At 37.9% G+C, this 25,334-nt stretch overlaps 1 protein-coding gene across 3 annotated transcripts in view; it reads right to left on the bottom strand.

Annotated features, from left to right (window-relative positions):
• The window catches only part of CAMKMT (calmodulin-lysine N-methyltransferase), a 416,779-nt gene that overhangs the window by 42,905 nt on the left and 348,540 nt on the right, over positions 1–25,334 (bottom strand). The window contains exons 4-7 of one of the 3 annotated variants that reach the window (XM_023223810.2): positions 23,001–23,061; positions 20,997–21,051; positions 19,876–19,939; positions 11,660–11,726 (exon numbers count right to left, since the gene is read on the bottom strand). In XM_023223810.2, the coding sequence (XP_023079578.2) occupies positions 11,660–11,726; positions 19,876–19,939; positions 20,997–21,051; positions 23,001–23,061 (247 nt within the window). Of the gene's footprint in view, positions 1–11,659; positions 11,727–19,850; positions 19,940–20,996; positions 21,052–23,000; positions 23,062–25,334 lie in introns of all 3 variants that reach the window. The other 2 variants (XM_023223811.2, XM_023223812.2) reach the window with 2 other exon arrangements.

Raw genomic sequence — 25,334 nt, 5'->3', positions numbered from 1 at the left:
CTGATCTAGATCCTTGCCTCATCAAACATCTCCCTTTCTTGTCTCCACTTCTTTCTTCTTTCTTGGCTGTACTGGCTTTGCCTGGTCACATGCTCAACTCTTCCACCCCAGCTTCCCCTTAGCACACACACAACTTCTCTCCCTTTGCCACCAATATTCTTATGGGAGTGGACGCTCCCATTGCTTCACCTGTCCTTGTGATGTGACCTTTCTTCCGACAGTCATTGGACTGCTTTGCAATCTGCCTGACCTACCTTCAGTAATCTGCAGCAGCCGATCACACTCTCCTTGAAATGCTTTCTTGGACTTCTTCCATTAAGAAGTGGTATTGGCCGGGCACGGTGGCTCACACCTGTAATCCCAGCACTTTGGGAGGCCAAGGCGGGTGGATCACGAGGTCAGGAGATCAAGACCGTCCTGGCTAACACAGCAAAACCCCGTCTCTGCTAAAAATACAAAAAATTAGCTGGGCGTGGTGGCAGGCACCTGTAGTCCCAGCTACTCGGGAGGCTGAGGCAGGAGAATGGCGTGAACCCGGGAGGTGGAGCTTGCAGTGAGCCGAGATCGCGCCACTGCACTCCAGCCTGGGTGACAGAGCGAGACTCCGTCTCAAAAAAAAAAAAAAAAAAAAAAAGAAGTGGTATTATACCATACCATCCCAAGCCATCAACCTCGCTCTCCAGTCCCGTCTGAGTATCCCTTTCTGGCTCTTTTTACTGCTCCTGACACACAGACATTTTTTAAGATTCTGTCTTTGGCCATCTTCTCTTCTGACTTTCCAATTCCCATAGTTATGTTCTGATCACTTGCTTTTGATCTCCAAATCTTCTAGCACAATATTTTTCTGAGATTTGAACTTTTATTTCTAACCTCTAGTAGTTACCGTCACATATCTGTTCTACTGCCATCTCAAATGTAAATTTCCAAATGGCTATCTCTTACTCTGCCTCTATTTTACATTCTACATACAGTCCCTTCCCTGGAATGACCCCATATTTGCTCACCATTTTCCACTCTCATTCAGGTCAGGGCTACCTCTTTTTCTCTCTCTGAAACTACTGAAATGGCTTTTTTAAAAAAAACAAAAGACATGTTGTATTGTGAAATAAGACAGAGTAAACCACATGGAATAAATACATGCCTTAATTATTATCAGGCAAACATCCTTGTAACCACCACCCAGATTAAGAAATAGAAAATCCATACAAAAGATCAATGAAACCAAGAGTTGGTTCTCAAAAAAAAAAAATTGATAGACCCCCTAGCTATCTTAACAAAGAAAAATAAATAAAAGATTCAAATAAGCATAATCAGAAACGACAAAGGTGACATTACAACTGATCCCACAGAAATATAAAAGATTTTCAGAGACTACTGTGAACAACCCTATGCATACAAATTAGAAAATCTAGAGGAAATGGATACATTCCTGGAAGCACACAGTCTCCCAAGATCGAATCAGGAAGAGATGGAAACCCTGAACAGACCAATATCAACTTCTGAAATTAACTCAGTAATAACCTACAATCAAAAAAGCCCTAGACCAGATGAATTCACAGCTGAATTCTACCAGACATGCAAAGAAGAACTGATACCAATCCAACTGAAACTATTCCAAAAAATTGAGGAGGAGGGGCTCCTCCCTAACTTATTCTATGAAGCCAGCATCAGCCTGATACCAATCTCTGGTGAAGACACAATGATCAAAGGAAACTTCAGACCAATATCCCTCATGACCATAGACACAGAAATCCTCAACAAAATACTAGCAAATTGAATCTAGCAGCACATCAAAAAGTTAATACCCCATGATTGAGTAGGCTTTATTCCTGGGATGCAAGGCTGGTGCAACATACACAAAACAGCGGGGTGCACTGGGTCACACCTGTAATCCCAGCATTTTGGGAGGCCGAGGCAGGAGAATTTCTTGAGTCCATGAGTTCAAGACCAGCCTGGGCAGCAAAATTAGACCCTGTCTCTACAAAAAATAAAATAAAATAAAAAAATAGCCTGGTGTGGTAGCACACACCTATAGTCCCATCTACTTGGGAGGCTGAGGAAGGAGGATTGCCTGACCCCAAGAGGTTGAGGCTGCTGTGAGCCATGGTCACACCACTGCACTCCAGCCTGGGTGACAGAGTGAAACCCTGTCTCTAAAAAACAAACGAACATATGTAAATCAATAAATGTGGTTCACCACATAAACAGAATCAAAAGCAAAAACCATATGACCATCTCAATAGATGCAGAGAAAGTTTTTCATAAACTCCAACATCCCTTCATGATAAAAAACCTCAACAGACCAAGCATAGAAGGAACATACCTCAAAATAACAAAAGCCATCTCTGACAAACCCACAGCCAACATCATCCTGAATGGGCAAAAGCTCAAACCATTTCCCTTGAGAACTGGAACAAGACAAGGATGCCCAGTCTTACCACTCCTATTCAATACAGTACTAGAAGTCTTAAGCAGAACAATTAGCAAAGAGAAAGAAATAAAAGGTATCCAAATAAAAAGTCAAACTATCTCTCTTTGCTGTTGATATGTTTCTATACTTAGAAAATCCTAAAGACTCTGCCAAAAGGCTCCTAGAATTGATAAATGACTTTAGTAAAGTTTCAAGATACAAAATCAATGTACAACAATCAGTAGCATTTCTTTACACAATGTCCAGGCTGAGAGTGAAATCAGGAACACAATCCCACTTAAATTAGCTATAAAGAAAATGAAATACCTAGGAATACAGCTAACCAAGGAGGTAAAAGATCTCTGGATCTTTTACAAAGATGACATTACAAAGGTCACCTTTTACAAAGGTGGCATTACAACTGATCCCACAGAAATATAAAAGATCCTCAGAGACTACTGTGAACAACCCTATGCATACAAATTAGAAAATCTAGAGGAAATTGATACATTCCTGGAAGCACACAGTCTCCCAAGATCGAATCAGGAAGAGATGGAAATGCTGATCTGAATGCTGACTTTAAGTCAGGTCCTTTCCTTTCTTTGTAAGTGCATAACATCTAATAAAATAAGCAAGAAAATACAGTGAATGGAAGTGGCTTTACTGAATGGAAATCTGAACAACTTTATTATTTATTTATTTATTTATTTTATATATTTATTTTGAGATGGAGTCTTGCTCTGTCACCCAGGCTGGAGTGCAGTGGTGTGATCTCAGCTCACTGCAACCTCCACCTCCCGGGTTCAAGCAATTCTCCTGCCTCAGCCTCCCAAGTAGCTGGGATTACAGGTGCCCGCCACCACGTCTGGCTAACTTTTCTATTTTTAGTAGAGGCAGGATTTCACCATTTTGGCCAGGCTGGTCTCAAACTCCTGACCTTGTGATCCACCCACCTCGGCCTCCCAAAGTGCTGGGATTACAGGCATGAGCTACCATGCCCGGCAAGAAAATCTGAACAACTTTAAATCTATGGAACACTGCAGAATTGAATGAGAAAATATCAGAGAGAACTCTAGTTTGGTGGTTCCCATGTGAGGGCTCCAGACCAGACATCAGAGTTACCTGTTAGAAATGCAAAACCCCAGGCCCGCCTCAGTCTCTCAGGGTGTGGGGCTCAAGAATGTGTGTCATAAAAAGCTATACAAATGATTCCGTGAAAAAAATTTGAGAACTGTTATTACAGCGTATCACTTATATTTTTCTGGACTGACTTTAAAACTGATCCCAACTCTGTGTTTTCGTTTGGAATTTAGCGGCAACGAACTTATTTCAGAGTCCAAAAGAGGGATAGTTTCCTAACATTCAGACCCCCTTCATGTTGGGGACCAGTATATTCTACACTGGTTAAAGAGGACTAGAAAGGGTTTCAAGACCTTGAAATGAAAGGTACTAATTATTTTACTAACTGTATTTTCCATTTCAAGTATCTCTGATCCTATGACAGCTGATTAACTTACATAGTTGCAAAACAAAGTGGCAACAAAATATTAGAATGAATGGACTAGAAATTACCATTATACACTGTCTCAGATGAAATCACAAAATTATCTATTGCTTTTTGGTGTTTTCATTTTTCTTCCTTTTTTATGTTTCAAACTTACATACTTTCCAGTGCAGAGCATTTTTTAATGTAATTTTATTCTTTCTTGCCACTATATCTCCGAATATCACATACAAAATAATGAGGTAAAAATTGTTCTGGTCTAGAATTATGATCTAGTGTAGGGCAACCCACTAAGAGGTGGTTCAAAAGATAAGAAAAACTTCCAAATTATTTTAAATAGCTATCACGTCAATGCTATTTAAAATCGGACAAGTTTGCACAATAAAGAAAATTCTGGACCAATTTTACTGATGAATATCAATGCAAACAGCTCAGAAAACATCATATACTTTTTGGTAGAAAATTTAAAGTGGTTCAGCCACTTTGAAAAATAGTCTGGCAGGTCCTCAAAAGGTTAAATATAGAGTTACCATGTGACCATATAAACCCAAGAGAAATGAAACTTGTCACAAAAATGTGTACACAAATGTTCATAGCAGCATTATCCAGAATAGCAAAAAAAAAAAAAAAAAAAAAAAAAGAAAGAAAGAAAAAGAAAAAGGAAACATCTCAAATGTCCATCAGCTGATGAATGGATAAAGTGTGGTCTATCCATACAATGGAACAGTACTAAAAATGACAAATGTCCTGATACATGCTATACATGAATAACCTTAAAAACACTACTTTAAGCGACAGATTCCAGATGTGAAAGACCATATATTATACAGTTCCATTTATGTGAAATGTCCAGAATAAGCAAAGGCATAGCAACAGAACATAGATTAGTGGTTGCCTAACCCTGGAAGGAAGGAGGAGTGAGAAAGGGGGATGAGTATGAGGCCCTCCCCTCCCCTCCCCTCCCCTCTCCTCTTCTTTTCTTTTCAATAGATGGGGTTTCACTATGTTACCCAGGCTGATCTCAAACTCCTGGGCTCAAGCAATTCTCCCACATTGGCAACCCAAAGTGCTAAGATTATAGGTATGAGCCAGCACATCTGGCCAAGTATGAGCTTTCTTTTGGGGGTGATGAAAATACCCTAAAATGATTGTGATGCTTGCACAACTCTGTGAATATACTAAAAGCCATTTAATTATATATGCTTTCAGTGGGTGATTTGTATAGTAAGTGAATTATATCTCAATAAAGTTGTAATTTTTAAAAATCTCAGATAATTTGTTGTTAGAACACAGAAGCATATTAAAAGAAGAAATAAAACACTGTGACCAAGTAACTACTAGAAATGAAGAGATGTTTTAATGTTAGGAAACCTGTTGATATAATTTGTCATAGTTATAAATAAAATAGGGAAAGCAATTTGAACATCTCCATAGATGTTGAAAAGATATCTGCTAAAGTCCCATATTTACTTATGATAACATCTCTTAAGAAATTTTAAGAAGATAAAAAATATCATATATATCTCAACTCAAAAGCTAATGCGTACTTAATGGGGTAAAAATTTAGTAGATTTCCAACAAAGTCAGACTTAAAGATGCCTATTATTTAATAATCATTGTGGAAATTTTTATCCAACAAAATTATACAAGAGACAGAAAAGGGAGGTATGAGAATTAGAAAGCAGTTACAGTTGTCATCATTTGCAGATGATGTGATCGTTAGCTTGGAAAACTCAAGAAGATAAACCTGCAAAATATTCAAAACAATAACCCACTGAGGTGACTAAACATTTACTATACCAAACCCCATAGTAAAACATAATGGAAGTAGAAAATATAATGGAAGAAAAAATCTTATTTGTAAGACCAATAAAAAGTCTCTAAAAATAAACTTAAGAGAAATAAAAATGCTGGTGAAACACTTTAAAAAACTTAAAAAGAGAACACCTGTTCTTGCATAGAGAGACTCCAAGTTTGTTAAATATTGTCTTAGTAAATATGAAATATGAAAATATATTACAAAGTTATACTGACAAAAATTATGCAGTTTGGTAGGGTTGTACAAATCAGCGCAATCCACTTCTGAAAATTTGTTGTATAGACACACTTGCAAATGTATAATTTATGTAAAGATGTGTCTCACTGCAGCATTGTTTATAATAGCAAAATATCAAAAACAAACTAATGTCCATTATTAAGGTAAAAAATAAATGATTGTTTAATAATGATTTATCATGTGACCAACCTCTAAAAAATTGTTTTTAAATGGCTCTATTTTTTAGTGAAGAACTCCTTTGAAAATAAAAATATTTTTATTGATATGTAACTTCTGTGATATACAATTCTGGGAAGGGAGAAGGATTTCTCTCTTAAAACCAGAAGACATTTTCACAGAGAATACAGTAGTCTGACTAGCATACAGAACCTGGCCTATTTTTGGTAGTGAGATTTTGACCTTGGTAAAAAATAGAAGTGGGCAAATCCAAAGAATCAATACAATGTTATTCTAAAATAAAAGGCCTTAATTTTTAATTGACTGTAGTTTAAGAGGGTCCCTAAAAATACAACATCCTCCTATTTTAAAATCTGGCTCATTTTAATACAAAAAGGATAACTCTATCAAAATAGCTGAAACTGGCTAATCTTATGGGAGTTGGTGTCTTCAGTGCAAAACACTAAATAGTAGGGATATGAGCCCGTCTATAAACTTGTTAAGCAAATCAACAGTGTTATGTTAGTAACAGAAAGTACACATGATAATTTCATTTTGTCATAGCCAAGATAGCAACAGAAGGAAACAGGAGTATGGCATCTCTGGAATTCTCAGCGGTCTTCAGGATTCTGTTACTATAATTCTAGCAAAATTCACTAACAAGTATATTTTATCAGGAAGTTTCTTAAAGAGAGCCCTCAGCTTCCTTATCTCAGTTACCTTCTACTAACCTTCCTCTTCAACCTGACAAAGAACAGATAAATGCCTATTCACACTGTCAGTTTGTCTACAGACGCTACATGTGCATGCCTGAGAAGAGGCCAACACTGAAATGAAAGTCAGCTATCTGATGTAGAAACGGATGTCTGATTCTCTAGAGCTTGACTTTCCTCTACTAAAAATGGTTTGGTTCCATAAGCCTTATGGATTCATGTCTTTCAAAATGTTCTCTAAATACCAATTTTAAAAGCTTTCATATACCAAGGATAAAGTGTACTAATTGCTTCAGGGAGTACAAAAACATACTAAGCAGAATTCTTGCCTTCAAAAAAACGATCTGTTTCCCTCCCTAGGACATAAACTCCAAGAAGGCATGGCCTTTTCCATCTTGTTTACCACTCCATCTCTAGCATCTATAATAGGACTTGGCAAACAGAAGGTGATCAAAATATTTGTCAACAAGTTGATAAACCAGTGAACATGGAAACAAAGCCAATATGTTTTGAACAATAAGAGACTATGCCATATTCAACTGTGTTCAATGTTCTAAGGGTAGCAAAAATTAAAAAGATTAGAGTAGGCTGAGATAGTCTGAGAAGGCAGGGGGAAAATGGTAGTGGAGCCATCCTAGAAGGAAGGATTTAGATGCAGAAGAGGAGGGAAACATGAATGGCAAAGACGAGAGATGGAGAGATCATATCTGTCAGAGGCAAGCGAGGAGGCCTGGGTGACCAAAAGAGGAGGCAGCAGCTAGATGAGATGTGGATACAAGGGCAGACTGCAGAAGGCCCAGGAAAATCAGCCACTGGATTCCACTTGGTTGGAACGTACCTTTCAAAAATCATTTTCCACATCCCCATTTTAACCTCTAAAGGAAACTGAGTCTCACAGGAGGTATAAATCTTTAAAAAGCAATAGGGCAATGCGACCAAAAACCAATCTTGAGGGCCTACATAAAGGTAAAGTTTGGGTAATAAAAAAAGTCTTAACATAAGTTCCATAGTTTACTAAAATTCACGGTTTATCAAAGAATAATAAAGGTCATAAACCTGAATTCACTAGCAACTTTCACACAAAGATACATACACTCTTAAGTGAAACTTACTTTCATCATCACAGCACGGTAAATTTAATATATTTTTTAGTAACTCTCAACTAATATTAACCAGAGAATGACGCTATTCACTAATTCTGGAAGAACTAGAAATATGTAGACGTCAAAAGCTCCAAATGGTTCTTTGTTAAACAGTCACAATTTTGAAGACGGCTTTAGATAAACCCAACAATTGAGATACTGTAAATATCCTTGCTCTTTCATCAATCTCTAGCTATATTTAGTAGCATGGTTTCCTTTGTTCAAGAATTATTTTTGATAACTGCATATTTATATTCTCAAAAGCAGAGTACTTCACGCCTGTAATCCCAGCACTTTGGGAGGCCGAGGCGGGCGGATCACAAGGTCAGGAGATCGAGACCACGGTGAAACCCCGTCTCTACTAAAAAAATACAAAAAAAAAAAAAAAAAAAAGCCGGGCACCGTGGTGGGCGCCTGTAGTCCCAGCTACTCGGGAGGCTGAGGCAGGAGAATGGCGGGAACCCGGGAGGCGGAGCTTGCAGTGAGCCGAGATAGCGCCACTGCACTCCAGCCTGGTGGACAGAGCCAGACTCCGTCTCAAAAAAAAAAAAAAAAAAAAAAAAAGCAGAGTACTTTGGGCATATTTGTTAAGTGAATGGATGGCTGCATGGATGGACAACAAATAAACCAAATAACTGTATTAAGCTGAAAAGTAATGAATATAATGCTTCATATAAGTGGATCTTAGATTCAGCCAGGGCTAAGGCTTCCAGACTTTCACCAACACGTCTTTCACAATTAGCTACAATCAGACTATGATTAAAATAGATAGAGGGAGCAGGAAAGTTTGGTAGCTAAGAGAAGAGTTACTCTAGGCAAGGATGGTGGTGCTTATGAGAGCAGAGGTGGATTGACTGTGAAGCTAATGAAGGTTCAGCGTCAGGGCCTCTTGCAAGGCCCCTTCCAAGGCCCTTGGAGAAGCCCTAGTAATGTGTTCACATGGTCATATATTTCTGTAAAATTTATCAAAGTAAGGTATAATAGAATTCATTCTTCTTAAGTGGGCCCTCAAAATAAGTTTCAGGCCCCACACAACCTGGGTCTGCCCCTGTGTAAGAGGTAGGAAGAGGTCAGTAGTAGGAGAAATGCTGATAGTTATGGAGAACATCATCGGAATAGTGGGAACAGGAGCTTGGATGGCAGTCAAATTTCTGGGCAGCTTTTTTTTTTTTTTTTTTTTTTTTTAATCTATATACCATTTCTTAGGCTCATAGTTCTCATATCACGACTTTCCTTTCAGCTTATACATCTTTGCAAATGAAGTCATAAGAGACATTCAGCTATTACAAACTTCATGTCAAGCTTTGAAGTGCTTTTTAATAGCAGAAATATTTGGCTCACGTGTGGGCTTTATAGCTATAGTAAATACCTCTTAGTTATCTGTCGCTACTGTTATTCCACACCTCCAATTTGGAGGAGAAATTCTGCATATGCATTGAGGCACTAAAAAAGAGTATTGAACTCTATCTTAGCGCTTTTGTGAATGGCTTCCTTTTATTTCTTCTCTCATGGAACAAATACTTTCATCACATTGTACTGGTTATGGGTGGGAAGGCAGTGGATGGAGGGAGAATACTGACTATTACATCAGTGGCTGGCCATTTCTCTTAGCTTCTTGACAGTTAACTGATCAAGTTACTCCTTAATATAAGATCAAGGCATTTCAAGGACTAACTCAATCTATCTGTTCTTTAGAAAGTGCTTTGGTAGACTTTGAACAAAATGCTTGCAGGGGTCAAAAGAAAAGAAACTGACCACAACTAGTATGAGATAAAGATGGGAAAAAAAAACCACCCTCATCTTGGAAGTTTCTATATGACTATTATTGTCATATAGTCTATATGTCCAGGTACATATCACAACAATATATCTAGAAATAGCAGTTTTGAGAACAGAAAAATAGAAACAAAGGCCATGTATTAAGCATTTGGGATATGTCCTTTGTTGAACAACGACATTTTGCTTCTTTATGTAACTTAATTATGTTATGAAGAGATGACAGAAAATACTATTGCACTCCATAAGTTTAACACTTGACATTTTTATTCCTCAAAATGCGACATTTTAGAAGTCTAGATATGTTTATTAATTAGTGATTATTAACACCCAGTAAACAACATTATGTCTTGTAAAAACACAATCTCTCTTCACAGCATGAAGCTGAAATCTATTATTCCCTGATTCCATATGCTGAAATACACTCAAATGGTCACAAATGACCTTAAACATTAAATAAATGTAAATGAGGACAACACAGAAAATGCACTTTTGATTGATAACTAAAAGACCAGGTTGAAAATCATGTCCAAAAATGAAGTCCTCTCCAGAAGGATAAGGCCGTCTGCACTGTGAAGGAAAGGCTGTCCTAACAACGGGGACCCCACAGGTAACGGCAGACCCGTTCTCTTTCTCTCAACCTACCCCAGGTTTTCTGGGAAACAGAAGTGGTTTGTTCATTTATATGAGAAACACAGAATATGCTGTCCCCTGTGCCACCAGCCTACTCCCAACATTTTAAGCAGGATTTAAAAATACATATATGGACACTTCATTACATTCACCAATTAATATAAGAGAAAAAAATTATTGCTATTCCATAGCCTCACACCAATATGTGTCGTCACTTTGGTTTTTAAGCATTGTAGCTATTTTCGTGTCCGAGGCCAGCACATCTAGACCACTGGCCGCCGGGGCTGTACCGTGGGTGTGTCCAAGAGAAATAAGTCTGTAGGCCTTGTCTGTTAATGAATAGTTTATATAACTAATAAAAAAAAATCAAACTGGGAAGTTGGGGTGGGAAAGTGTCCTCACAATAGGGAAAATTCAAACTACCAAAGGATGACAGCTTCACAGTAATAAAGAAAACAATTAATTTAACATGGAGTTATTCTAATAAAGTCTGCGGTTAAATGAATGAGAAAAATACACAAATACAGATATTTCATGTGAAAACTATGAAATGATTACTCACTTCTCTAGATCCATTACCAACAGGGCAAAAATAAAATGTAGCATCACAGTACACACTATTGCTTTGGTTAAGAGCAAGCATTCCCCCTAGTTTGTATAAGAATTAACAGAACATAAAAAGGAATGGACACCTAGACTATTTTAAAATCATGGACAGAGCAGGGTTTCTCAGTGTTGGCACTATTGACATTCTGGGCCAGATGTTTCTTTGTTGTATGGGGGCCTCCTATGCAACATAGGATGTTCAGTGGAATCCCTGGTCTCTACCACTAGATGCCAGTAGCAACACTCCCCGCTCTCCTCCCAAGTCATGACAACAAAAAAAAATGTCTCCAGGGAATACCAAAAGTCCCCTTGGGGACAAAACTGCTCCTAGGCTGAGACTCACTGGAAGAGAGCCATTTAAGGAGTTCCTGGGCCTGGCTTCTCCCAACCTCATACTGTCTAATCATAAATCATCCCCTACCCAGTGTTTAATATACTTATCTTGTTTTCTCATCTCTTAACTGGAGATAATGAGAGTGTTTGTCTGCCTCATAGTATTCCAGCAAGCATTAAATGAGATAATACTTGTAAAGTGCTTAAAACAGTGCCTGACACACAGTAAGTGCTCAATAAATGTTAGCTGTTATTATTTTTAATAACCATCCATGGTATCAAGAAAAACAATTTCAATGAGAGTTTTTTTAATGCAGAAAGGTATCTTACCAGCTTGATATTTTCTGGGTCTTAAAAACACCAGCCTTCTGATTCCTTGTGATGATGTCTTGCACATCTACAGGACACAGTTAAGAAAATGTCTGCAGTGATTGTGAACTGACCGAAAAAAAAAAAAAAAAAAAAAAAAGGTCCAGAAACTGTTATCTCGCTCTGTTGCCCAGGCTGGAGTGTAGTGGCGTGATCTTGGCTCACTGCACCCTCTTCCTCCTGGGTTCAAGTGATCCTCCCACCTCAGCCTCCCTAGTAGCTGGAACTACAGGCATGAGCCACCACACCCAGCTACTTTTTCTATTTTTAGAGAGATGGGGCTTCACCATGTTGGCCAGGCTGGTCTCAAACTCCTGACCTCAGGTAATCCACCTGTCTCAGCTTCCCAAAATACTGGGATTGCAAGCGTGAGCCACTGCACCTGGCCGCTCTTTTTATCATGCATGGGCTGAGTACCATGAAAGGAGAAGAGCTGCATGTGGGGTGGGAAGCAGGATGCTGACTTGCCACAGGCAAGCTCTTTCGCTTCCCTGGGCTGCATTTTATCACCTGAGATGGATCATCATGGCAAGCCCCAGAGTTATGAGTGCTGATGGGAAATGACTGTCCCATAGGTGCCATGTCCTACTTGCTTAAAAGGGCAAGGAGTCCAAAGGCAAGCCTCTCTGTCAGCAGGGAGGGCAATGTCAGTCTCCCGAGACTTTCCAGTGTGAACTATTTCCAATCTCCTAAATGCTACAAGGGAGGGGTGGAGAGGAGCAGCAGAATGAGACTTGGGAGGAAGTGAGAAGAAAAAGATGGAGAAGATCTTGGAGAATCTTTGAGAGAAAATGAATTACTGGAGAAAGTCAGTTCAGTGAAAAGTCCCCTGAAGAACTGTCTTTACAGACTTACGCTATGGCCTTTGGCATGGAAGGACTTGTACAAAAGAGCCATATTTATGGAAGACATGTTTTCAGGAGCTGGTTCATTACATCACCCAGTGCCATATTTACAAGGGCTCATCGGAAAAAATTGTCAGGTTTCAGCACCAGCAAAAGCTGGTCCGCAGAACAAGGGATGTTGCTTCCACTTCCTGGCACTATAACTCTTAGAGTTGATCCTCTCTTTCTCTTTGCTCCAGCACCTGTGCAACTCAGAGCCAAATGTGTGGCCTAACTCTAACAACCACAAGAGACCCTGTTACATATACTTTCTCTACTGACCCCTATTCCTGGCTTCATCATATTTTCCTGGCTTTCCAATTTCCAACTGCCCTCACTTTCCTATTCATTTTATATGGTATATTCTATGTGTCACGATAAGAAGCCTCAAAATCCCTCTTTTGGAATAGGCAGGTTTAAATAGTCAAGAAATAAAATAATTCCAGTGAAGGCTGCAAGCTGAACTAAATTGGGCCCATGGGTAGGACACCAAGCAGACAAGCGATGTTCTCCTATTGCTCAGAAAAACAGGTTTCCCGAATGCTCAAAGCAAGCATTGACCAAGATCTCCCTGCAAAAACAGAGCCACAGGACTTTTTAACCCAAATCTCTGCTTGAACCACCAGGCACACCCATTTCTTCTCTGAGTGAATAAGCAGGTACTGTGATAGCTTTCTTCCCCCAGGGATGGGTAGGAAAAATCAATTAGGTCTCCTAATGAAGGGCTTTGTTGAGGTTTACAAAAGTGCTATAATGCAGACTTTTTTTTTTTCCTGGGTGAACTTTCCTGTATGCAAATTAAATACCGTTAAATTACATTCATTAAAAAAATAAAAGAGACTAATTTGCCTACTTGTTTTGATTAACTAAAATGACACATCGGCCTACAGTTCTGTCTATTTCAGGAAGAAAGTATTTCAGGAAAGTCTTCTAAATGAAATGTCTTGCAGAAAAGGACAGCTGACATCTTTATTCTGAGAAGAACAAAATTAGTAAAGAGTCAGCTGACAACTGTTTTTGATTAAGTTCCCCCACACTCTGGCCACACCCTCCTTAGAGTTTCCATGGCATCCAACCGCATGCCATAATGTGCCCAGTACACCTGTAGAGTCGTATGAGTACATGACTAATCTATCAAGCAAAACATATTATTTTGTTAGTGGAGGTAATACTTTTTATAAAATAGTCTCAGAGAAGTTAAATTATATAACTCAGAAAACCTATTAATAATTTTTAGTAAACATCTTAACACTATATTCTTTTATACAATTTATAAACCTGTGACTCCAGGTGGTCAGGCTGAAGCAAACATATGTATTTATATTCTAGAAGCAATTTTTTAAATAAAAAAAAATCCACAGCAGTATTTAAGCGGCTTTATTTTTAGAACTGGACAGGAAATATGTTTTGTGTTTTAAGAGGTTTTTCTAAATATTAAAATGAGCATGAGAAGAAAAAATGTCAACAGTGTTTTAAAATATTAAGAGATAAATTCAGATCTCCTGCTCCCCACCCTTTACTTTAGGTCAGATTTTGATGGTTCTTCTGGATGGCACTGTGTCCAATAATAGATTTTATCATTCTTCTGTGTCACCTCAGGGTAATAAAGGAAATCCAATCACATTGAGTCAATATGTCCAGGATAGTGTTCAACACAACGGGCCAAATCGTGTTCTCTGAACCGCACCCACCTTCTGGAGGACTTCAGTGGGAGGGACTGGGTGCAAAGAAAGCCTCAATGTGATTTCTGATTAAATGAATACAGAGTAATTGCCTCCAATCCCTTGTCTAGGCAACTGGACTTCCACAGCTACAGGATATATGTTTGCGGTTAAAAGGAAACCAGAATTCTATCTCTAGGTTTTCTTCTCAAATAAAGCCCTGTTCAGAGGTAGGGCTCCATTTCAATTTTGTTTCAGTTGATTTTTATTCTTAAAAAATAGTTTTATATAATAGTAATTCAAACAAATTATATACATGTTATATGTATGTATCATATTGTTAAAAATATCAGCCTCCTCCTGCAATTAGCAATTATTTACCAGTAGTTATAGATACATGTTGAGAGTTATCATGTTCTTTAACCAAGAAAACATTTTAAAAATAATAACACTGTGATTCACAAAGCACCACTTTCTTGGTTTATGTTATCTTTATTTTCGTTGGAATACCAAAATACCAAAAATGAGGGTAGGAAACTATGAGATTATAATATAAACCCTATTCATTTTGATCTCTCAAGGTTTTTCTTTTTAATGCTTAATGTGGCAATATTTGCTAATTTAAGGCTGCAAAATATTCTTAAATGTGCTTATTACTCACATGAATTGAGAAGATGCCATAGAGGTACTATAAACTCTGTTAGCAATGCCAATTGTTATGTTTGTGGATGAGAGGCCTTTATTTCCAGAGCATGGTAAGAAAATGCAAGATGAGGTTCACCAAATCATTTTAGCTTTTGGTGACCCAGAATGGTTTAAGTGGAAAAAACATAAGCTTTGAAGTCAAATGAACCTGGCTTCTAGTGCTGGTTCTGATACTTGGTGGCTGTGTGTCCTTGGATAAATTAATCTCTCTGAACTCCATCTCTAAAACAGAAATAATGATACCTATTTGTTAGGCTTAATGGAGTATCACCTATGATGGGCCTGGCACATAGTAGGTGCCCAATTCATGTCAATTCATTACCTTAGTGTACAATTCAGGCAAAAGCTTTGGTAGGATGAAGAGGCTGGTAAAGTAACTAATATGAGGTTTGGCGGTTACACTTTATTTTCTTTCCCTGTTGCTTAGAATTAATTACCTAAACCAGGCACAGTGGCTCACACCTGTAATCCCAACACTTAGGGAGGTGGAGGCAGGAGGATAGCTTGAGCCCAGAAGTTCAAGACTGCCTGAGACCCCATTCTCCACAAAAAGGAGAAAAAAGAAAAAAAAAAAAAGAGAATTAATTATGTGAACATTTATACTGTAGAATTTAAATAACCAAAGTTATCAAAGGACTTCTGCCCTTCATGTGTATAAATGTATTCTAGCCAAGGCAAAATCTGTGTCCCACAAGGATAGGTACTAGACCTATCTTGTTCACTATTGTATCTTTAGCACCTGTAATGACATGCCATTAATATTGGTTGAATTAATTTTAATTTAATTCCAAAAATAGATATTTGTTGAGTTGCTACCCAATGTGAGGCACATAGAGTTTGCTTATGACTCATCAGTAGATGGAAGTACAGCCGGCATTAGAAGGAGAAGCCTGGACACGGGAAGATGGCCCGGAACTTCCACGTTGTTAATCATCTATAGTACAGGCTGCACAGTCCACACGAAGCTTCACTCATTAGTTACTCAAGTCAGGGATTCTATTAAATAAAAATAATGTTAAACCAGGGGTGTCTCCTTTAAAAAAGCACAGGAGATTTACCCATTTTTGGAGAATCCTAAGTTCAAGATCTGTGACCCACACTGTGCATACTATGGGGATATACCGAGAAATGGGTCACCAAACATTGGAATCTTCTGCATAGAACTGCTAGATGTTTATTAAGGCAGGGCGCCTGTGCTGGGCACATTAGTGATTGTAGCCAGAGAGGGCTGCTCACCTTCAGGAGTTCTACTTTTATTCATCATAATTTAGAAGAGGCTTAGTATCAATAATAGCTCAGTATACCATGTGTCTCTCCTTTCCTAGGTCATTGTCATCACAAGCTACAAACCTTATGGAGTAATTATTATATGTGGGCTGTTGAAGATTTCTTTCTTGACACTAAGGGGGCATTACCAAAAAAAAAAAGAAAGAAAGAAAGAAAAAGAAAAGGAACACGTTTCACACTGTTTTGGCATAAATTTCACAACTGGACAAACGAAATGATCCCGCTTCTAATTTATCCTTTGTTCTCTTGGGTTACAGATAAAATGGTATCTGTGGGGAAGAGCAGCTCTCAGGTGTGAGAGCTTTGGGTTCACAGACTCAGCAATGCAGTTTAAGGAGACCAAGAAGACCTTAGGGAAAACTACCCATGAATCTAAGAAAATATTTGTGACTTAAAAAATTCATTTTTACCTCAAGTCTTAATATCTTTCCAGACATCTCCATTTCATAAATCTCAGATCAACATCTAGCTTTTCAGAATCAAGATGGAAAACTCAAGAAGACATAGGCAATCCATTTGATACATTTTAGGGAAATAATAAATAACCTCAAAACTGGTTGACATGCTTCTGTGATATAAAGATTCAGAACCAATCCATTCATTGCCTCACATACTAAAACAAATAGAAATAATATAAAATTAAAAGGAAATATCACGAAATGCTATTTTTTTTTTTTTTTTTTTTTTTGAGACGGAGTCTCGCTCTGTCGCCCAGGCTGGAGTGCAGTGGCCTAATCTCAGCTCACTGCAAGCTCTGCCTCCCGGGTTCACGCCATTCTCCTGCCTCAGCCTCCCGAGTAGCTGGGACCACAGGCGCCCGCCAACACGCCCGGCTAATTTTTTGTATTTTAGTAGAGACAGGGTTTCACCGTGTTAGCCAGGATGGTCTCGATCTCCTGACCTCGTGATCCGCCCGTCTCGGCCTCCCAAAGTGCTGGGATTACAGGCTTGAGCCACCGCGCCCGGCAACGAAATGCTATTTTTAAGAGGTAACAATCAGAATCTTAGAAGCTTAAAAGACTAAGAAGATTCAGTTGGATTCATTAAATACAGAAGCCAAGAACAACAAAAACAATTTTTAAAATGATAAGAATAATATACAGGCCAATACTCAGATGTGATATGCCATTGCCAGGTCGATTTTCAATTACATTTCACTGATGTATTCATTTGTTTCTTAATGTGCTCATCTTGCCCATTAAGAATAATTAGCAGCTTTACTAAGAGATTTTCTGGCTTCTGGCAATGTTTCTCCCCCTTTTTTTGTTGACATCCACTTTTACTTTTTAGAAAGTAATTTTTGAATAATATCCTACAACTGCTATATAATTTAGGCTTCCTAAAATTTTAAAGGAAAGATATAAACAGTAATTTTTAAATAAGTTTGTTTCAATCTATATGCATCAATAGTATGTGATTCAGTGAATTAGTTATTCTTACAGAAAGTGGGCACGCAAATAGAAAAAAAAATCATTCATATTAACCTCAGTCAGTGAAACAGATGACAACGAATACCAATTGTAAGCTCTGTTAGCAAATCAAGAATAGCATTAGTATTAAAAGCAGGGAAAACACATTGCCAATTTTAAGGCTTTATGCATGCTTTTTCTCTTAATTAAAAAAAATTAGATCTAGTTACAACAGAAAAAGGCACACAAACATAGTGTTCTATGTTCTAACAACTGCATGGTAAAAACTGAACTCCATCAGGAAAGTCCTAAGAGATGAAATAAAACACACTACCAATTTTGGTCTGCATCCTGAAAAGACCTACTTTATCTACTTTGTAAAGTTCTTCCCCTCCTGCCCTTTGGCACCCCGCTATATTAAACCCATTGTAAAACCCAGCACAATAAAGCACTCTCAGGGCTGAGCTTCTGAGGACCAAATGTTAAAAATCCATTTTCTTGGGAGGGGGCTGTACCAGTCATTTCTTTGAAAGGCCGGCAGAATGAATACAGAATCTAAGATTTCCTCTCTGATTTCAAAAGCTGGCATGGCATCTTTGTTGTTTAAAGCTAAGGTGTGTTAATTAATGACATTAGCATTGCTTCCCTTCTTTGGAAGCTCTGTAGTTTAGCTCAATAATAATTTTAGAACAAATAGATTTACATACTGACTACAGATGTTTCCCATAGTTTGATAAAAGTTCTAATTGGTTTCCGATGCTATTAAATAAGACACCTGCTGACTTGAAAAAAACCTTAGGTTTCTGGGCCCAAGCTGAAAGTTTCTGTGGCTAAAATAATCTTCTCTTGTCCAATAATCCTGCTCCCCCCACCCTCTAAAAATGCGCTGGGGCTGAGCTGGCATACCTGAGCTTCCTCTTGCTCTGTATTCCCTGACATAAGGAGGAGGAGCACAGTGAAATGATACATGGATACGTGCATGAAATAACTCAGAATAAAGCAGAGTGAATGAAACAACATCCGCTCATCTTCAGGAATATTTTGAAAAACTTGAGACAGTCTCAAGAACGTGATGAAAATCCTGCATTTTAAAAAAGGAAGCACCTTTTGTGATCTCTTTCCCTTGTGTGAAAGGCCAAGATTGTGATTGGCTGTTTTTCCTTCCTGAATTTTTTTTAAAGTCTGTCAGGCAATTAGCTGGGTGGGGCTCGGTAGAGCACACAAGTGTTACTGAACAATATTAGCTACTGTGCTTCTCGTACCTCCTTTCTCCTATTTGAGCAGCTTGATGAAGCTGCTGCATATTTTCAAAAAATCATATGGCAGAAGTCAAAAAAGAAAATCCGAAATAGATTGTATGTAAGATGCCACAGAAATCAAAACTGCTTTGGCAGTTTAGGAGCTTAAAATTCAAATAAGTAGATTGTCTCCCTCATAATGTAAATGTAAGGCACACCAAAAAAAAAAAAAAAAAAAAAAAATCCAAAGCAAACATATCTTCCACTCTTCCTCTCAGTTTCTAACGGCTGTTAACTGCCCCTGAACAAATCAGCTCGACTGCTAAAGTAGCCACAAATTATGCTTACTCTCTTAAAGTACAGTTCAATTTTCATGAACTCTGTGTACATATTAGCAAAGCATAATCTAATGGAGTTTGAACTGTAATAGCATAGCAGAAAAATAGAGATAGCATTATAATCCTAAATAAAATTCTAAATAAAAGGAAATAATGAAGAACTGACAGCTGTATCCAGTAGGGGACATAGGTAACCCCTCAGCAATTAGAGCAGGCACAATATTACACAGTACATACAATATCAAGTGCATAAATGTAATAACAAACATGAAGCTGGAAGTTAATATTTGCCAGCAATATCCAAATACAATAAATACCAAATAATTTATTTTACACTGGCAAATTCCAATGGAAATAAAAGAACAAGAGTGCTTGGAAATTATTATGAAACAAATTTTCTTCCTGCCTCGGGAGGTCCACAAAACATAGGCCCCTTTAATGAGAGATGTCTATAAAAATCCATGGAAAGAAAAAAACCCACGGAGTCGTATGCAAGGAATTCATATATTTCTACTTTTTCTTAATTACTTATCATGTATGTGGGGGAGGAAGCTCTCTTTTAATACCCCATGCTGTCTTTCTTTATATCAATTGTTACTCAGCCGGGAAAAAGGAATGAGCACAACAAACCCGTTTTCTATCTGAATAAGGATACTTCTGATGGCCTTTTCATTCCCATCAGTTAACAGAACTTCTTTGACATCTGCAGAAATAGCAACCTGAAAAAAAAAAGGGAGCACAGCAAACAATGAGCAAATATGCTTGTCTGCGTGGAAGTGAAGACAGGAGTGACAAGCCTTCAGTATCATGCTTCCTCACCTATTTCTCTGTAACAATCTTCAATCTTTTTTCATTTTATGTCTGCATTATTTTAATCATTCAATCAAATCAGTCAATACTTTTATCATTCCATTTGCGGGAGCCTCTATCTTGCTATCATTCTGTTCGGTAATTGCATTGTGACAGCGGATGATGGTATTCTGAGAGGCTTTCATTTGTGGGCTTCTGTTTATCTAGTAGAGCCATCATACAAGGCTGTCACTCTGCCTTTCAGCTTGCTTCTGTCTGACTGCCTGATGCCCTTCATATAACTTTGCATTGCAGGCAGATGGCTTTGTGAGGGTAATTTTTTTGTGAGCTTTGACATGCTCGCACATTGGGCTGTAACCTCGACACATTGTATAAGAGCGACAGGTTTGTCAAATGCCAATCAGTGTAACAATATGCTTTTATTTGTAGAGACATAAAAACTTGTCTAATGCACTGTGCTGCTACATAATATCTCCTGAATACATGACTCAGAACCCAGAGAATGGGGAACGACGTTCCTGAATGGCCAATCTAATTCAAAAGAATCTAATTACTGAGCGCTCTGGATCATGTTTGTTGGTGTAATAATGCAGGCAAAACATTAGCAGCTATATCATGGTGCTCCAACTGTGATTCGCCGGGCTATTCCTGTATCTTAGCAAATGGGACTATAATCTGAAAAAAAAAAAAAAATGCTTTCGCTATGGCAAAGAAAGACTGTGCGAGGCCTGGAATGTCACAACAAGCAATATTGACTACACTGAGGTAAAAATGTTTCTGCTCATCGAGGCAACCATAAAATCAATATGATCCGAAAGTAAGTCAATCTAGAAGGTCTCTCAAGACCTGGCAGCTTGACCGCAGCTGATGCTGTTGACGGTTCTCTGACCCAGCAGTTGGAGGCCCTGGAACATTTTTCCTTTTGTTCCTCCCTCTGAATGGGATTGGAATGGAGAAAAGACCTACCATGAGCCCAGCCAAGCATGTCATGCCACCCCCTAGCTCACACACAGCAAGGGCCCTGAAAGAGAGAAAAGAAATGGTAGAACCCATACAAATTAGATGAAAATGGTCAGAGAGAGATATATGTTACAAGAACAAATTGCCATCTGCAGTAAGAACGGCGCTACCAGGAAGTTGTAGAGACATGACTAGGCTACCTCATGTCGTTTTGCGTTTTAAAAATAATTATGAAATAGAAAAGTCACAAAGCAGGCAAATCAGTGGGGGTTCTCTCATTAGTGTTCACTGCAACATTACCACCGCTGAGCTGAAAAATCTGAGAAGGTTCCCTTTTTTTCCCTTGTCAATGGCGCTGTCTTTTAGAACTAAACTAGCTAGAGTAGCGAAAGATAATTGTTAGGAAAGGATAACACTGTTAATCCACATTCATTCCTTCAAAAACAGTTAGACAAGTAAATGAAGAATATACATGAGTGTGTATATACCTATATTATAGACACGTACACACAACACACACAAAATAAATAGATGCACTCCTGAATTTAAAAAAAAATTCTAAAACAAACTGAAACATTTTGGAAAGCTGAACAGTCTCCATAAAGAACAATTACACAAACAGCATTTTCAATTAACACTTAAATTACAATTGACCCCAACACAACACAGTGAATAAACAATGCAGGGACATAATATGGTTAAGCCAGCAAACCCAGGCTAAAATAATGACTGGGCTCTGACTTCACAGCTCAAAAGTAGAGCGGCTCAGAGTTAAAGCTGACAGTCTAGGGGGGCACTCTGCACTTACCTTCCCCTTTGTGCCTAAATATCAGCCCTCAACGTGTGACATTCTCGCCCTGGCCCACTGCTCGCTGATTGGAGCTCCAGTCAAGCTTAAGCACAGCGAGATGAGCAAATGCCAGACTTCCAGGGCAGCTCTGCAGCCCACATTCAAAATTGCCCTGTTCTTATTTATATGCTTAGACTCTTAGGACTGTTTCCTCTTCCCAGTTTGGGAAGTTTATTACCTCAAGAGGAGAAAAAAAGCAAAATTAAAAGGGAGGGAGAGGTGGGAAGAGGGGGAAAGGGAGGAGAAGGAGCCAAGCAAGGGCATTAATATTTCAAAACACACTTAATGAGTGTTTGGTTGTTCAAAGCAATTATAGACTAGTTGGTAAATATGGACCCATAGAGCTTAAAAAAATACATATTACTGACCCAATCTTGTCAGTACATACTGTTAAAACACACGCTATGATCACTAGTGGCTTATCTGGAATCATAATGGCTATTCAGGAAGTATATATTGAATGAGTTCTATAAAATGATAATTAAAATGAAGAACCTATATTTTCTGGGTCTACCAAACATCTTCAGAATTTTCAAATGATTTTTTTTTTCCAGAATTCCATCCATGGGTTTGATCTGTAATGCACACTAACAGTTGAAAACACTTATTTCTGTAGCATGAATCCATAATGCTAATTTATAGTTCACAAATACATATTGTTAGATATATAAAAATACTTTTAAAACCAGGGGTGGGATGGCATCTTTAAATAATAGCTGTGAGGTATTTATTTATCAGACATTCTGTAGTGACTTCCCTGGCAGAAGTTTAAAGAATGTCTTTGTTGGTTTTTTTTTTTTTTTTTTTTTTTGACCTTCACAATCAGTAAGGATTGATTGGAGCTTCACTTTTGTTTCCCCCAAATCAAAGTGAAATAAAATGCCTTGAGTGGAAATCAAAAGCCTTTGACATATAGCAAAGATCTTGCTGTGCAATATTAGTACCCAAGGCGATTCAGATTTCATTTGAGAAGCAACATGTGTTCACTGTGAACTTTTCCCCCTTTCTTTCTGTTTTCCTTTTCTTCCTTTCTGTTTTCCTTTTTTCTTTTCTTATTTTTTTCCAACAATTTAATTTGAAGAATGTAATCATGGCAATTTTTAATATGTTGATTCAATATCCGTGATGGGCTAAAAAATATCTTAAGTGGAGCTCTGTACCTGAATATATTATTGTGCTTGAGGCAGTAGTAAGCCAACACCTCTTCAGATGGCCAGATACCTAGAAAACACAAGAGGATAAACCTTTTGATTATAGAAGTTATTCTTTTAAGAAATGGCTTTTAAAAATAATGTTCAGTAGAAGCTATTTCAACTTGAATCAAACAACATAGTTATTACTTACAATAATGTCATGAGTGTCTTTTATTGTTGTTATTTTTATAGTGGTGAGATTTATAACTCTTTCCCCCAGGATGATAGAAAAATATCCTAAATAAATTACACTAAATTTTGATCACAAGACAGCCAAAACAGTAACAACCAAAATCACAAATATCAAAAGTTAAATTTTGATGGTACTTCAAATAGATCTTCATCTTGTGCACATAAAATTAATTAGTATCAGTTGAAAACTTACTTATATATGCAGCTCATATTAGGCAAAAATAAATGGGACGATCACACACAGGAACAAATAAAACCACTGAAGTCACTATATTTCTTTGTTTGATTCCATGCTAATATTTTTAAACATGCACAATTCTGTCTTTTTTTTTTTTTGAGACAGAGTCTTGCTCTATCATCAGGCTGGAGTGCAATGGCAAGATCTCGGCTCACTGTAACCTCCGCCTCCTGGATTCAAGCAATTCTCCTTCCTCAGCCTCCTGAGTAGCTGAGATTACGGGTGTACGCCACCAGGCCCTGCTAATTTTTGTATTTTCAGTAGAGACTGGGTTTCACCATGTTGGTCAGGCTGGTCTCGAACTCCTGACCTCATGACCTGTCCACTTTGGCCTCCCAAAGTGCTGGGATTACAGGTGTGAGCTATCAGGCCTGGCCACAATTATGTCTTTCTTCAGTTAAATAAAATCAAACTGGAGTATAAGATTAAGAAATTTTAATTTCACCAACTTTGGTACATCTTTAAATTTAACAATAATTCTGCCTGCTAAATTGCATGGATGGACATTTTCTAAAATTAGCATCCATAAATCACTGATTTCCAATACTTAGTCTTCATGAATGGATATGAATTGCTTAAAGAGAAGACAAACGTGCTTGGAAATTATAGTTTCTAGTTGTTATCACAGGATGGTAGGATTATAAGTGTTTTTAATTTTTTTCTTTATGCTTTTTTATATCTTCCAAAATTTTACAATGAGCATATATTACCCTTATACTTAGAATAAATTGTAACTTTATAAAAATTATGTTTTCCCCCAATTAATCAGACCCAAAGATCAGGCAGAGCACCAGGCATCTTGCACTTCCTGAGGCTGAGAGCACCATGCAGTCCTGGGAACAGGTAGCAAATGTTCTCTGACTCAGCACCAAGCACTCTGCTGATGGGTCTTAGTGCAAGATTGAAACATCAAAAAAAGCCTTAATTCTTTCCCCCTAGATGATCCTCCAACTTTGAGGAGTAAGAAATCCAAACATTTCAGAGAAGAGGATGTCAAAGAAATGTTAAGTACACTCCTAAGAAATTCAGGGGGTAAATATATAAACAGCAAAGAGGTGTCTCCATAGAGCATTTGTTGCAGGAAAGCCCATTCAGGTGTACACACTACCTCAGCCTCTCTGGCATTTCTGGTAGGAATGACAGCTTGGGGGAGAAACAAGGAAAACCCCCAAGAAGTGTTTGGAGTCATATTTAGGAGGAAAGTCAGAGAGGCAGTGGAGTGTGGCAGTTTAGATCACAGATATTTTGGAACCAGACTTATTGGGCTCCAGTGCCAGCTCTGCCATTCCCTTGTGGAGTGACCTTGGACAGGTTACTTAACCTCTCTATCCCTTACGCTCCTCGTTTGTAAAATATCACTGCAGTATTGTCAACCTCACAGGATTGGCCTGAGAGTTAGATGAGTAAAATACATGCCTACGTTTAGAATGGTTCCTAACACATAATAAGCTCAAAGAAAAAGAAAGCTGTTGTTAATGTTATTCTCCAGCAAAGAGGGAAGGAAGAGTGGAAGAGAGAATATGTGAATCCAAAATGATTATCCCAATAACCAGAAAGATGGAAAACCATTTTGACCTGTTCCTATTCTTGGAACCCCAAATCCTAATACCTGTCATATCTCTACATAAATATAACTCTATAAAGACAAAAGTATAAATAAAAGTCTCTGAAGGAAGAGCATAAGACAATGCTCTACACCAAGTGAATATAATCACTACTATAGTGAATTTCTTTATGCCTTTAGCTTGAGGTTTTAAAAAAAAATGATAGGGAAAGAGTATCTAACTAAAATTTAAGTCTTAAGTACAAAAATGTGACTTCTAAAATGCAGTCTTTTGTAATAGTTTTATAATTGTCTCAAAAAATTATAG

Source organism: Piliocolobus tephrosceles, chromosome 15 (assembly GCF_002776525.5).
Source record: "Piliocolobus tephrosceles isolate RC106 chromosome 15, ASM277652v3, whole genome shotgun sequence".
NCBI classification, from domain to species: Eukaryota; Metazoa; Chordata; class Mammalia; order Primates; family Cercopithecidae; genus Piliocolobus; species Piliocolobus tephrosceles.
Note: the sequence above shows the minus strand (reverse complement) of the source record. Positions and strands in the feature narration are given on the sequence as shown.